The 15,011-nt window shown below is 39.1% G+C and overlaps 1 protein-coding gene across 1 annotated transcript in view; it reads left to right on the forward strand.

The window, feature by feature from the left end:
• Positions 1–15,011, forward strand: part of dnaaf9 (dynein axonemal assembly factor 9) — a 31,184-nt gene that overhangs the window by 2,748 nt on the left and 13,425 nt on the right. Inside the window, exons 4-28 of the mRNA XM_030044170.1 lie at positions 43–167; positions 382–478; positions 670–776; positions 1,004–1,081; positions 2,336–2,437; positions 2,823–2,878; positions 2,994–3,129; positions 3,650–3,731; positions 4,085–4,121; positions 4,710–4,794; positions 4,897–4,973; positions 6,276–6,320; positions 7,013–7,058; positions 7,179–7,290; positions 7,555–7,625; positions 8,040–8,087; positions 8,189–8,279; positions 8,465–8,568; positions 8,918–9,061; positions 9,525–9,610; positions 10,019–10,120; positions 10,701–10,818; positions 11,014–11,102; positions 11,379–11,513; positions 12,279–12,404. Of these exons, the coding sequence (XP_029900030.1) occupies positions 43–167; positions 382–478; positions 670–776; positions 1,004–1,081; positions 2,336–2,437; positions 2,823–2,878; positions 2,994–3,129; positions 3,650–3,731; positions 4,085–4,121; positions 4,710–4,794; positions 4,897–4,973; positions 6,276–6,320; positions 7,013–7,058; positions 7,179–7,290; positions 7,555–7,625; positions 8,040–8,087; positions 8,189–8,279; positions 8,465–8,568; positions 8,918–9,061; positions 9,525–9,610; positions 10,019–10,120; positions 10,701–10,818; positions 11,014–11,102; positions 11,379–11,513; positions 12,279–12,404 (2,299 nt within the window). The remainder of the gene's footprint in view (positions 1–42; positions 168–381; positions 479–669; positions 777–1,003; positions 1,082–2,335; positions 2,438–2,822; positions 2,879–2,993; positions 3,130–3,649; positions 3,732–4,084; positions 4,122–4,709; positions 4,795–4,896; positions 4,974–6,275; positions 6,321–7,012; positions 7,059–7,178; positions 7,291–7,554; positions 7,626–8,039; positions 8,088–8,188; positions 8,280–8,464; positions 8,569–8,917; positions 9,062–9,524; positions 9,611–10,018; positions 10,121–10,700; positions 10,819–11,013; positions 11,103–11,378; positions 11,514–12,278; positions 12,405–15,011) is intronic.

Here is a 15,011-nt window from a genome sequence, read left to right on the forward strand (position 1 = left end):
TTTGATTGACTGTTAGGCATATTACCTGTCTCTACTCATCAGATGTGATCCTGCTGATCAAGGCAGAGTGTGTCCACCTGTATTGCAACCCAGTGAACTACAGATACCTGCTGCCTTATGTTTCCCACTGGAGGAACCTGCATCTCTACTGCATGACCGAAACAGAGGTTTGAAAGCCTTCTATCTCCATAGACTTCACATCTTGGATTGCTATGAAGCTGATGCTATGCTTATGGCCGACTGTTGTTGTATGCATAAGCTCATAAACAGAAAATACGATTACTTCTTTCATATTCTCTATGTTCTCTGGAAATTGTATGCACTGTAAAAAAATAGTTTCCTTGTTTTTGACCCATAAATCTTATCTTTCATTCTACACAGTATGAAGATGAGGAGGCTGCAGAGGAGTTCAAAATCTCAAGTTTTGTCACAATGGTGCAGGACTGCCATCGCATTGGAGTACCCTACAGCTCACAGGGTACAGGATTGTATATTTTAACCACCAAATACATTCACCAACCTTGAAAAGAATACATATTCATTAACTTTATGAATTGCAGTGCATTGTGCCATTTGGTAAAAAAAAATGCAATGTCATTTCACTATGTCTGTGTACCACTTAATATCAAGGCAGCAGTTTTAATTATATTTGATCCACTACTATTTCAGGACACATGCAGAAGTTTGACATTTTCATGGTGGAAAAGTGGCCTCTGATACAGGCATTTGCTCTGGAGGGAATTGGTGGTGGAAGCTACTTTACCATGAAATACAAGGTACCCTCACACTTTAATGAAAAAGGCAATGCTGTAGTGAAACTGGACTAAATAAGTGCAGACTAATTGTTCTCATGAAAAACTACGTTCTGTCATTTCTGTATTGTCAAATGATTGTAATATTGTAATGAATGAAGCACCGCAGTGGGGAGAGACAGGCACTGTGTATTCAGCCTCCTGTGCTGTTCATGTCAGTTTGCTTTATCTATGTATCTTTGGTCTTCCAGCTAATGGACATCAGTGAGAGGCTTTGGCAGATCTACACCAGACTAGACCCAGTGTCTCTTGATAGTCTCCTCACTGAGGTAACCCTAAACTTCTTTATTTATCACTTTCATATGATTCCTGTGATGTGTGTTAGTTGTGATGTTCAAACCTTTGACATCTCGGTTATAATGTGGTTTCTTTAACCACATGCCTACTAAGAAACTTTGTACCTCCATAGACGTTTTCAAACTTGCATTCTTTAGCCATGGGCTAACTAAACCTACAACACACATACTTATTAGCCCGAGTCCTACAGTTATCCCTGGATTAAGGATTCACACTTGAAAATCTAAGCCCAGGATTAGTTTCTTCAGAACACTTGTATCCAGGGTCCAAAATTAATTTTTCGGCTCATCTGCCAATGGCAGGTAAACTAAGAAAATTTACCAGCCAATAATATTTGTTACCAGCCATGAAACTGCATGTATTATTTACATACTACACTTTTGAGCTTCATTTTTAGCCAGGATCTTGGGGCTCCTGTGTTGTTCAGACGAAACCTCTTGCAAGAAGGCCAACCTCTGTGTCTTTTCTCTGTGTTCAGGTTTTCTTTTTGGTGGCTTAATACTAGAAACTGCGTTCTGCAGTGTGTAACGCAGATGCTTCATATGGCAGACATAAAGTAGATTTAGTAGTTGTAGTTTTGATTGACAACAAACATTGTATTGCTTTTCAAAAGTATTCCTCTGAAAAGCTGTACTTTTGCTCTAACCTTGATTCGCACTACAGACCTTAACCCTGACTTTCTGGGGATATCCCCAGAAAATCAGGTAGGTAGCCAGGGCCAGGCGTAAGTGTAGTGTAACAAGTGTACTAATTCATACATGAGCAAAACTCCATTGTACATGTATAACTTGACTAGGTGATTGTATCACCTAGTCCTAAAACAGATCTGATCTGTATAACTTGACTGAATTAATTTGATATATTAAAATACAGTATACCAACAAACATACAACATTATATCATAGAGTAGGACATAAACATCCCCCACCAGCCAAATGCCCATAAACCTTGGCTCTGGCTGGTAACTCTGTGGTGGTGGCTCTGCTGCCACTTTGGCAAGTTGCCAGTCATCACTGGAAGGTCCCTTTCTATTCACAATTCAGATTAAACTGGTAAAATTGGGTTGTTTATTTTGGCATGTTGCAGCCTCTGTGGCCAGTGGGCATAAAACTCTGTGTTCTTTTCTGAGTTCAACAGATAGATAGATAGATAGATAGATATAACTATGACAGAAGATAACTGTCTTACAGTACCCTGTAAGAGATCATGGATATTGTTTATTTTAGGACTTGGTGATCTTTGAGAAGCAGTGGACTAGCTTTTACTCCAGCATGGACCTGGAAAGTCATCTGTCCATCTTGGAGCTGTCTGAAGCTCAAGCAGGAGAGGTAAGCATATATCCACATATTCCTCTCAACTCAGAACTCTCATTCTGTTACATTTTGCCTAATGTCAGCTGTCATGTTTTCATGATGACTTTAATGCTAGAAGCTTTAGAGATCAGTAGTTTCAATAAGATGCCACTGAAATAACAAATGCAAATGTGAATGTTGGATAGAGACAGTTAAGGACTTATTTAGGAGTATACTAAATTGACTTCAGTTAATTGTCTCAACTTTATAGTACTCATTTTCCATGTGGCATTCCCATGTACCTATTTTGTCCTTCAGGCAGGTTGACACAAATGTAAGTACTTGCAAATGGTAGTGACCTAGGTCTGGTCTCTTACCTCTGCACAGTGTATGCATAAAATGAATTCTTGTAAATCCACAGGCATTTCGTATTTATTACTCCCATGGCCTGATATCAAGGAACATCACAGACCAAAGGTATTTTTTATGTTCAAGAATGTTAATAACCAAAAATGGAGTTTGTTTGTTGAATGAAAATGGTCCTATATTTACAAAAAAAAAAAAAAAATCTCATGCCTTCCTTTGTTTTTAGTAAAAGTCGACAGCCCTTTTTGTTGTTTGGAAGCCATTCTTCCATGGAGAATCTGGAGAATTACTCCTTCAACTTCCCTTCTGAGAGTCACCAGATCCGCAGCACAGGGCCTCAAGGTTCTACAGCCAGGCACATGGTAAGACAGGAAAATCAGTGAATTACTGACAAAACGTGCAAGCCTCTGCTTTCTTCAGGAATGTTGCAAACAAGCCACCAGCTACAAATGTGATGCACCAGTATTACATTTCCTTAGCCAGTTACATTTTAAAAATAGAGTAGGACTTCTGTTAATGCTAAAGTTGATGTTAGACAAAATGACTTCCAACTATGAAAATTTCCCAGCAGTTGATTGATGGCTCGTCATTTTTAGTCATGTTTGACCTACTGCATCAAGATAAATGGAAAACTGGCCTGCAGTACCATCTGGTGAAGAAGTCAGGAACAACAAGCAGTCACCATTTAAGCTTTTTAAGGCCATGAAATGCAGGCCAGTGTATTAGGCATCTCTTATGGGAAGCAGTGCAAAAGTAGTTACCTCAGGATGGCTCATATCTTACTGAATCACGTTACCAGGAAGCATTTGAAATTTGTGAAGTGGGATTTACTTATTGTAATTGTGTCTGGTTCTACAGCCGCTAACTGTTTGTCTCCTCTAGATTCTGCAGTGTGTGGCTCCCAAGGGACCTCTAGCCTGTTCTCGAACCTATTTCTTTGGGACCACCCACACCCCCTACCTGGGTCAGTTTTTACTATATGACTTTTATTAGTGGGCAAGCTGGCAGCTTGTTTGACTTTGATTTTGCAATGGAGCTATTGATCATATGCATGTATACAAATCAGTAGGGTATAATTCTCTTGTTATTACTATCAGCAAAACTGATGACAAGCACAGCATATGCACAGTGTAAAAGCTGACATTGTTAACATTATGACAGGCTAACAAAATAAGAATTTAAGAGAAAGAGTGTACCTCATTGTAATGTGCTTTTCTGACTTTGTTCTTGGTTCATTTGATTTGACCCTCAGTCTCAACTCTTTATGTCTTCTCTATAATGCAGTTTGTTCATACAATTTATGTGTTTCACTCACAGGAAACCAAAATGTTCAGGAAAAGAAAACAGAGCTCCTGTAAGTAATTAATCTCATATATCTTTAATAGCTCAACAAATGATATATTCCCCACTATAGTGTTAAAGGCAGAGTGAGTAGGATTTGTTGGTTGCTGTTTATAAACACAACATTCAAAGTTGGCTCTTCCTCCCTCGCTAAGCTAACTGCTGGCAGCGAGTTTTCGTTTCCCAGGATGGCTATTGAACAAACTCCATTGCCGTCATAGAAAAAAAAAATGGTCCTGCCACCACCTACCTATTCAACAGAAAACAGGCCAACACCGCATTGCTCTACTTCCTCATCCTCTCCTTCAATGAAAGCCAACCCCAGATTCACTGTCCTATTGGATGCTGTGTTGTCGATCTGGCACTGCACCCTGTTATTAGCTGGGAGCTACACAGCCACTAGCCAAAGGCCGACGCTGAGGAAAGTCCTGAACACAGAAAAACAAGAAAATACAGGCATAGGGCAGGGTCTCTGTAGGTACACCCAACGTCACACACCAGTGGGTCATAAGTGATGACTGAGAGTTGATGCATTGTTTTTTAGGAAAATCCTATTCTGCTGTTTAATGCTTGAGTATAAGAGTGCCTTTTTTTGTTTCAGGCTTTTGTCAGAGATTTATTCGGCTGCTGTCGAAGCAGTCCTTTCAGGAATCAAATGCTACTCCCGTACCTCCAGTGCTACCAAGGTAAAAACAAACAAACAAACAAACAAGAAAACAAAGACTCAGTAGCACTGTTTATCATTTACCTTGCACATTTTGCCAATTTTGAAATTATTGTTTTTTTAGGCCAAGGACGTGGCAGAGCATACCTTTCTAGTGACTTTGGACTCTATGAATTTAAGTCAGTACCGCAGTTCTCTCAGGTAATGACTGAGTGATTTTGTTTTTTTTTTATCGTCATACACTGTATGTGCCCAGAGGCCTGTACCATAAAGCTGGATTTCGGCTTAGCGAGGTAACTTCAGGGTTAACCCTGGGTTTTCTGTACCACGAAGATGGTTTACTTTTTATCGGGGTATGTTGCCGTGGTAACATACGCTGAACACCTAACCTGCTCCGGAGCAGGTTAAGTTCAGGAGAAGAGCTCAGCAGGTATAAAAGCCCCACCTAGTGACCAGTCAATTCTCTTGGAAAATGGCCTGCCCATTTGATGAGACAGTGTGAAGAAGTAAGGCTATATAGCCTACAACATGTACATATACATATGCTACATGGATAAGATATAGTAAGCGTACTGACCACTTTGAAATATGTTTTTATACTTATTTTTTATTTGCTCCCACGTTCTTTTTGCTCCACTGGGGTTGCATCTGAAGTAATAACTACAAATTTCATAAACACATAAATTTATGGAACACGCAAATGTTACTATAGTCAGATCTACTCGTGCCGTCATGGTGGGGAAGTAATATTATAATCCCACTAATTTACGCATTGACACAGTCGGCTATTTTTTGCCAGAATTCCTTGCGGCTCTTGGCAGCTGCAACTGTGTTGCTTTTTGCCTGGATGATGGATTTATGTTCCTTGTATTTGTTTCAGATTATTGTCTGCTCTTCCGTCGTAAAGTATGCGGCTCGGTTGGATTTTTCCATGTCTGCAATTGGTCGTATACAGCAAACACCGCCCTTTTTATGTGAGCGCGCACAGATCTAGATTGGAAAACACTGGGTTCAGTTAGTGAGTTAATAACCGGCTTTGTGGTACCGAAAATCAGGATTTCGGATGTCTGGTTAAGTGAAGCCAGATAACTAAGAGAAACCCCGGGTATGTTAATCCAGTTTTATGGTACAGGCCTCTGGTCACCCATGTGTGCAGTCACAGTGAAATTTGTGTATAACATACATGCTTCCATATTTGGATGTCATGCATCCATCCATGTAGAACCCACGTTTCTGACGCAAACTATAACCTAAATCTTTCATATTCTTCTACAAATTACACTTTTTACATGCCCAGGAGATTATGTCATTTATCAGCTGGTAGTTTTTTTTTTGTTTATTTGTGTTTTTGTGTGTGAATGTCAACTTGTTAGTTTTGGTTGCCTTTGTGTAATCGAATCACTTGACATCAGAGTGGTATGTCTATTCATAGATTAAATCCATTGAGTTTAGGCCATGCTAAATCTCTTGTTTGATTCTTTGTTTCATTCTTTCCCTCCTCAGGTCCAAAATTAAATTCTGCATTCAAGCAGTGAATAAGGAGGGAAGGTGGGTCACTTGTCCTTATATTTATTTTTATCCTGGTACCAGGGCTCATTGTTATGTTTTTTATGCCTCCGTGCTGGCAACAGCCATGGCCAGAGACATTTTGTTTTTGGGATGACAGTCCGTGTCTCTGTCCCATTCTTGTGAATGTGATATCTCAGGAATGCCTTGAGGCAATTTCTTGACGGAGAGCTAGTCCTTCCTTTAGGGAAGGAATACTCTTGCAGGTTGAAGTCTAACAATTATTGATGGCTGTGGCCAGTTGCACTGATGAACTGTATAAAGTTGTTTATTGTGTTGTGGAGCAGAGTCATTGAGGATCTGGGTGGTCTGTACATGTGATGAAGTTATTGGTCCTCTGTACTCCTTTATGAAAATAGTCTGAGGACAGCATGTTTCTCTAATTACTCACTGGAATCTTACATGTCAGTAAGATGATAACTTCTATTTCACCAAAAATACATGTAATACCTTTTTATTAAATGAAATAAATAAATACATTTTATTAAATCACTACTACTCCTACTTCATTACTACTCTTACAAGTCTGGACAGACATGGATGTAAACTGCAACTTGACTGGTTGGAAGACGCATACAACCACAAGACAGTATTGATAATATTAAATCTGTGGACATTTATTACCTGATCCTCAGGCCCTTGAAACAACAACAACATTTTGTGTTTTTATTCAGGATCATACCACTTACTGATGAAGACAGCCGTTATGTAGTGAAAACTGTAAGTGACAAGACTTACATTACTTTGTCACTCATTTAAGAGAGATGTTGACTGCTTGTTGTTATTCCTTGGAAAAGTGCTTGTTAGCATTTTGAGTTGTTTTTCTTTTGTCTTGCCCAGGCGTCCATGACTGTTTATGACATTCCAGACCTGCAGTGGGGCACGGGGAATCTGGGCTCTGTGGTTTTCTCTGAATCCTTTTTGGAGTCCAGCATCAACATGCAACAGAAAGGTAAGTTGTAGATTAGATTAAATTGAATTAAAATAGATTGTTCATTGATCCCAGAAAAGAAACTTGATTTACATAAGCAGGACAAAGCCACAGGTCACTGTTAACACAAATAAACAAAAGTTATTTTGAAGCAATGGAGGAGCAGTCTAAAAATATCCTATTTCCTGTCCCCAGCATCACATTTCTGATTTGCTTAGCATAATTGTCATTCTTTGGCTTTGTTGTTTAACCTACATGCCAGACATGTCTGTTTTTCTCCTGTAGATGGCAGTGTGTGGTCAGACAGCTGCTACACCATCCTGACCACGACTGTGCCTCGCTATGCCTGCTGGCTGGTACGTATGGGGCTGAAAATGGAAGACAGTCACACATTCTTATATTGCCACATGTTTATCAGATAAGAAAAAGAACCAGTGTTTGGACAGAAAAGACTTTTGCAGACCATGAATGCTCAGCAATGACCTAGTTCAAATTCAAGTAATTTCACACCTTCACACTTTCCCATCACAACAACAGGCTTTCACTCTGGGCTGCCAAGCAGCTTGAGGGCACCTTGGCTGTAGTTGGGGTCCTAAAAGTTGTGTTTATATTTGTACTGTTTAGGGGACATCAGCATTTTACTTGTTTTTAAATGTATTTATTATTTATTATTATTTATTTATTATTTATTTATTTATATTTTTATTTGTCAATTGTATACATCAATTTCATTTATTTGCTTGCAATTCTCACAATCACATTCTCTTTAGATGGAGTCTGATGTTAAGCAGTCTGAACAAGCACAGCTCCTTATGAAGGTAAGTTAAATAGTACAAAATATTCATTGCACTGTAGGTAGGTATGTTTGTATACATATGAAGTGCATGATGTGCCTTTATGATCTGTTTGTCTTGAGCAGAAAGAAGAAGCCACTTGTTTGGGGGCTGCTCTGACTGCAGCAGATGCTGCATATGTGTTCTCCAACAGCCAGCTCTCCACACCTGAAGAGGGTAATGCTCTTCATTTACATTCTCTTTGGAAGCATTCATATATGAAGCATTAGCTGAGCAATTTACAGAACAATTTATAATGTGTGAAACAGTAAGATAGATGGTAGCAAGATGATGTCAAGTGCTAATATTCTATGTAAAAAATATTCTCTATAATTTTGTTACTTTTCAAATGTTAATTGCAGGGAAAATCAGCTTCTTCTCTGAGGGACTCCTTTTTATCCATCCTCAATATGGAAGCATCACCCTGTCCAAGAATCACATCAGCGCTATCAAGTTTTATGATGCAGTAAGCATGCTTAACATATGACTAGGAGAAATATAATTTTTAGTTTAATATTTACAGTAATGCCTTCTAACATAATTCAATAGTCAGATTTGTTTGCTGTATGCTAGCATACTGTTACTGTCTAAAGTATGAGATTTCTACTTGTCACATGATAAACAGTCACAAGGTTTATGGGCAAAATTCTTACTTATGTCATGCTTTTTAGATTCCACTGTACATTACTGATGTAAATAGTTGTGAATTTTTGCTAAGGGATCTTTGCTGGCATCCTTATTAAACTGCTCTAAAGCCTGTTTTCTCCTAATATGTATGCTGCTGTGTATACCTTCTTGTGTCCTCTTAATACCAGGACTCCAGTGCTTTGGCTTCTCTGTTTGTGGAGTATGAGAGCAATCTGCTCTCCCACCTGCCTTTCCCTCTCCACAGCTCTGATCGCTGTCTGGTCTTTGCTCTTCAGCCCAAGTCCAAGAGCCACAAGGCCTTTTACTCAAAGGTAAGGGCTCTAGCCAGCAAATGACCTTTTCTGTCAAAGGTCAGTGTGGAGACAAATATGGGCCATCTGAGTACAGCTAACTAGTCAAACTATCAGTCTCTTTTGTCTCTTACTTGTTATCATCACACAGTTACTAATCTTATAATTTTGTAGTATGATTAGGGCAGAAATGGATAATAATTGAAAAAAAAAAAAAACGTTGACCAGACTAACTTGTGATGGTCTAACAAAAACATAAAACATAGATGTTTGATTATTCACTGAAGGTCTGAAAATAGGACAGATGAGTTACAGAATATGATTTGTCTCTGTGTTGCTTCCAGAGGATCAAAAGTATATGTTTTAATTTGGTCTTTGTTTCTGAAAAATACTGTTTTCCAATGTAGTTTTGACATGGATTTTCTGCTCCATTACTTAGTATTTACAGCTCAATTTGTATGACCCTTCTCAATATGCGTTGCAGGTTTTATCAGTGTGGCGAAGCTCTGATTCTGGACTCACCATACAACTGGTGGACCAAGATCATCTGACCTGGGCCCAGACAAATATGTAAGGAAACTGTGCCACCTTCATGACTACATGTAAATGATCTGTGTCCTAGATTTCATTGTCCATTTCAAAGAATATAAAAATAGAGATCTCAGTTTTTTATTTTTATATGTCACAGACATGATTTATGTGTAAGAAACCTTAACAAATGGAGCCTCAGTGCTTTTTTGAAACTGCATGTTAATCCTGCCCAGACATACTATGTGACAAGATTTCGGGATATTCCTATAATCTGGAACTGGAACTGGAACTCAGGCTCAGGATCACTTCATTCAGACTGACATTTTGACAACACTGAGCATTAATTTATTGTGTGAATCAAGTTTGTTATATGAGGGAGGTGACTATTGTTGTCCATGTAATGTAATAAGAAAAAAATTCAAAAAATCAATGATTCTGTTTATCCAGGCACACCAGACTGCAGAAACTGCACGACAGTCAAGAGCCACCGGTGGCCAAACGTAGAGGCTGCCTGAAGACTTCATATTCCCAGCTGCCAGAGCAGGACATGTTAGTACAGTGCTCACAGTACAGTCTGATCTCAATAGTGTTCAAAATTGTCTTAAACCAGTAATAAAACCCGATGCCGAGTATTGTTGATGCTAAATAGCTTTTCATGTCAAAAAAACTCTGTGACCAGTTTTTCTTTTACTATCATTCAACTGTTTCTAACTGTGAGGGGAAAAAAAGAAAGACCATGTACAGGAGTAACAGAACTTTTTGGCTGCTTCTTAGACTTGCTCAGTACAGTTGTGATGCACTGTAATTACGCAACCAACTCTAAGAATTTATATCCAAAACAAATGAAGATCAGGTAATTGCACTACCATTCCACATATTATTATGTTAGTATCAGAGAAGGACCAATTTTTAAACCACAGCAGATAGTGGAACAGATAAAAGTATTAAAACAAATCTTCATGATGAAAGAAATTTTTAAACTTTGATCTTAGTATTGAGGTTGTAGATCTCATTTTTGCTAGTGCCTTGAAGCAGCATGAAGATGTTTTTTGAAACAGTTATTTGTTAGTTAGCTGTTTCATGGTGATGATTGTCTGTTTTCTGAGGTGTATATTCTTTCCTTGACCAGGTTCCTTCAGCACTTCGCCCTGAGCAGTGTGAGTCAGGAGCCCATTCTGAATGACCACCTGGAGGCGCTCTTCTCTTCTGCAGAGCTGAGGAACCCCATTGCTAGCCAGGGAGACAAGGTGAGCACAGTGCCTAAAGTGAAACTGCAGGTATCTGAAAGAATACAAAAGATGAATAACTATTTTTTCTGGTTCCCTCAATAATCTCAGAAGCACCTCTGTGTTAACACGTTATCATGTTAACTTTTACTAGGGCTGTGCTGATGGAATGTTTTTTTTTTTTTTTTTTTTTCTCCATTTAAAATCTCTGGTCAGGTTGTCATTACCATCATCACTGGACTACCAGGAAGCCATAAGAACAGACTCTGCAACTTCCTGGTCCAGTTAAACAAAGAAGGTGTAAGGTAAGAGAGATTTCAGCCATCAAAGTTCCTTATGTTTTCTTAATAGTGATTTAGACTTTTGTTGTCTTGGCCCTTGGGCTCCAGAACACAGTGTTTTTAGGAGTTACTGCTTTTGAAAAATCTGTATCTTCTTTTAAATCACTTCTTGAAAGACATTCTTATTGGCAGTTTTTATACAGTTTGTGTTGTTTCTCTAATGTTCTGCTTTTTAGTGATGTCATAGTACACTGATAATCATAATAATGAACATTTTATTTCATTGCAACTGTACTGTAGGTGGGTTGTTTATCAGCCTTGTCCTGACAGCTGTGACAGCTTCTCAGCCTCTCACCTCCAGCAATACCTGTCCAACTTCCTTGAGATCCAGAGAGGCCCGGGTGGCAAACCTCGCCTTCTGGTGCTCTCTCCCGGGTAAGAAAGAACAGAGCAGCTTGATATAGAAAGCAAGAAAGAAATCAGGTAGTAATCTGGTAGAGGAGGGCTGGATTGAATTTAAGTGTTGAACTGATTGTTGCCTCAGCTCTGTGTGAAAGCATTCCTAAGATGGCAGTGTATGCCTGGGCCCTTTATTGTTATGTCTAGATTTCAGAGTGACCAGAAGGCCATGGCACAAGAATGCTTAGGTTGCACTGAAGTTCGTCATTGGGTCAAAGGTCAGAGTCATATCTGGGGCCAGACCATTCTTAAAACATGATGAGCATAATCAATCCTGGTGGTCATTTCTGAGACTAACACAGTAAATGAAGTGATACCAGAATGGGTGTAATGTAATTTCTTTTGTTAGCACCAATTAAAATCCTAGCTCCTGCATTGTGTTCTGGCTGGAGGTGTGACTTTTGATTTAGGTGGAAATAAAGACAGCTGCGTGGGTCTAGACATGAGGAAATATAAGTGTGAATGGCTTTCTTCAAGGACTATTTACCATGGTTTTGATTACTTCTGAGACTGATTGATTTTGCTCGGCAATATGAGTAGGGCTCTCCAGCTAAATGTTTTTGGAGGCATATGTGCCCCTGAATTGAAAAAATTTAATATGGTGGATATTGCCTGCATCTTACTTGTAATTATGAAGCTGGGTAAATAAAAGGTGAATAAAAATTTGAACAATAGAAGTAATCGCATTTTGTTGTGCCAATTTTGATATTTGTTCATGTTGATTTCCTTCTCCCCATACAGATACACAGATGTTCTGGATGTGGTCCAGGCAGTGCTGTTCCACCCTGACCCAGTTGTCCAGGCTTGTTTCACTATTGGAGCTGTGACTGCATGTGTGGATCCTCTCACCTCCTGTATGGAACACAGGTAATAGTCAGCAGTAGAATCACATATAAATAATGTAAGATAAACTAAACCTTAGACTCAGAAAAAATCAAAACAGACTTTAATAGACATAGAAAAAATTATAATCAGCATCAGATAGTGTCAGGTAAGTGTCAATTATTGGAAGTATATTACATTAATGTTTCAATACTTGTGACATTTTGTGATGTCATTTGTCTGTTCTATGTGGCATACCTCACCCATTTGGTTCCCAAATAAGCAAAAACAAACAGAAAAAGCACTTGCATACAATATGAGGATTTCCCCCTGCTCTGTTTTGCAAGACCAGGCAATGAGACAGACAGGGATAGATGATGGTAAATTGTTGAAGTGCTGGAGGTTTCCACACCAAGGTTATATGACACTTTCAGCTGTTAAAACTCAAGGCCGCTTCCTTTTACAGAGAGGATCAGTCCTACATTTAATTTCACTCTCCTTTTGTTACAAGCTTTGAGTGAAGCTCACAGAGCCTCTCACTGTCGTACACTGACTGAGCTGCTTCACACAATATGACATACCACTCTGGTTAATAGCCTGATTTCCACTGCACAGCCAAACAGAGCTAGACAATGCTAGTTATATACAGATGTAAATACTGTAGAAGACCTCATGCTGCTGCCCTCATACTTGTATCCCACAAGAAAAATGATGGAAAATCGAGTTTTGTTCTCTTTTCAGCCAGCAGTTAGAGAAAATGGTCGGGTAACTAGTGGGTTATGAGACAGAAGTTTTGCGTTAGAATATAGTAATTTGATTCTGAAATTCAAAAAGAATTCTCTGCAATACTAACACAACATGCATGCAAGACATATGCTTGAGGGGAGACTTCTACAGTAACTACTACAACATACCATACTAATGTGTGATAAATGCATGATGCACAATCTGTCCCTTCATTTTCCTGCGTGTCAAAATTTCTGATTCTGTTTGCATCTTGGTGACCAGATGGATGATTGGGTATTGCACTAAGCTTTGAATATAAATCTAAAGCGTGTTTTTGATCTTCTACTACAAACATTTTTTCATGACCCTCCAGCTCAACTCTGACAAGCCTTGCTTGGCCCAGCTGTGGAAAAGTGTGCAACCAGAGCCTTAGTTAGCAATGTGGTTAGCACTGACTTTTCCATTTCAGGCAACTTTGACAAGCCTTCTGTCACTGCCTGTTGCCATTGATTGTCTAGAGGTCCATAGACCCCCACTGTGGCGCTAATTGGGTGTGTTTAGCCCAGCTCAGAGCTGACCTGCCTGTCACCCCCCTCAGCATAGCCCTTTAATCCCCCAGATCCACATGAGAGACCAGCACACCCTCCTCAGTGGAGCTCATCAGTCAGTCATGATCCATTCTTTGTGATGGATGTAGACAGTTCATTACATCAGGACAGGAAAGATGAATGCCTCTCAAAGAGCTGATCCCCCGGCTTGCAGGCTTCCCAAAATCAGCAGGGCAGGGTCTGTGGTGGAGGGGGCTTCGATGTTGTGAAACTTGGCTCAGAAGAGAGAGGAATAACACTGATCGATTAGAAAACTCAGGATAAATTATGTTAAGATTAAATAAAATTACAGAAAGCTTTTACATTGGTCAGTGACCAGTCACAGTCACAATGTCATCCTGTGAGTTATGCTGCCACACGATGGATAATCAGATTGTTTGCCAAGAACCATAACATGGAATTAGCCTGTTTATCTCTGCACAACTTTGGCAAGCAGTGTTGAGTCATAAACAGAGTTATTGTTAGTGTAGATATTATGAAGCACAAGATAAAATGAAGAGGGCTCTGAAACTAAATTAATTGAAAGAAAGACACTTAGATACTGTACATAACATGAGGCTTATTTTCAGGATGAGTTTTGACAAGTATTATTATTAACAGTAATGATAAATTGACAAAACTGTTGTTAAATCAAACAAACAAACAAACCAGTCCAGTAAAACTTATGGTGTGACAGTAACCCTGTTTCAGCCATTTCATTATAAGGAGTTAAACTAAAGTAAGACAATATTAAATAGCAAGTGAGGCTGATCTACTTTTTGTTTTTTATCCCAGAAAGAGGAAAATATTGCCTAAAATATTTCTAGTTCAGCATGATATAATGCCCGATATTACTGTCTTCTACTGCAGACAGCACAGTTAACATTTCAGAAATATGCTTTAGTGTGTCTGGTCCCCAGCATTTGAGTCCTGGTTGGTGGTAATTCCTCACCCTCCTAAGTTATATGCCCCTTTGCTGAGCCAAGAAAAGGACCTCCTGGAGAGCTTAATGAGCTTCTGATAGCATTTTACCATCTTCAAGTCTTGCTACATGGGCTCAAGTTAGTTCTTAAAATTAAGAAAACCAAATTCATTACTTTGTATAGGGCTTGTTCCCAGTCCCCAGGGAACACAAATCTTTACACTCTCAGTGAGGACTCAACTGAAGTCATCATACTCTATTTAGATATTTGGGTGGAAGACAAGCTTTCTTTTAAAGCAGGAAATATTATAACACTGTGAAACAAGGATTGTTTAACATGTTAGCCAGAGAAAAACTCTTGCAGGCTACCTTTTTAAGAGTTTTGGACAATGGTGCTGTTGTCTCCATGCATGCTGC

The sequence above is a fragment of the Myripristis murdjan genome, chromosome 22, assembly GCF_902150065.1.
Source record: "Myripristis murdjan chromosome 22, fMyrMur1.1, whole genome shotgun sequence".
NCBI classification, from domain to species: Eukaryota; Metazoa; Chordata; class Actinopteri; order Holocentriformes; family Holocentridae; genus Myripristis; species Myripristis murdjan.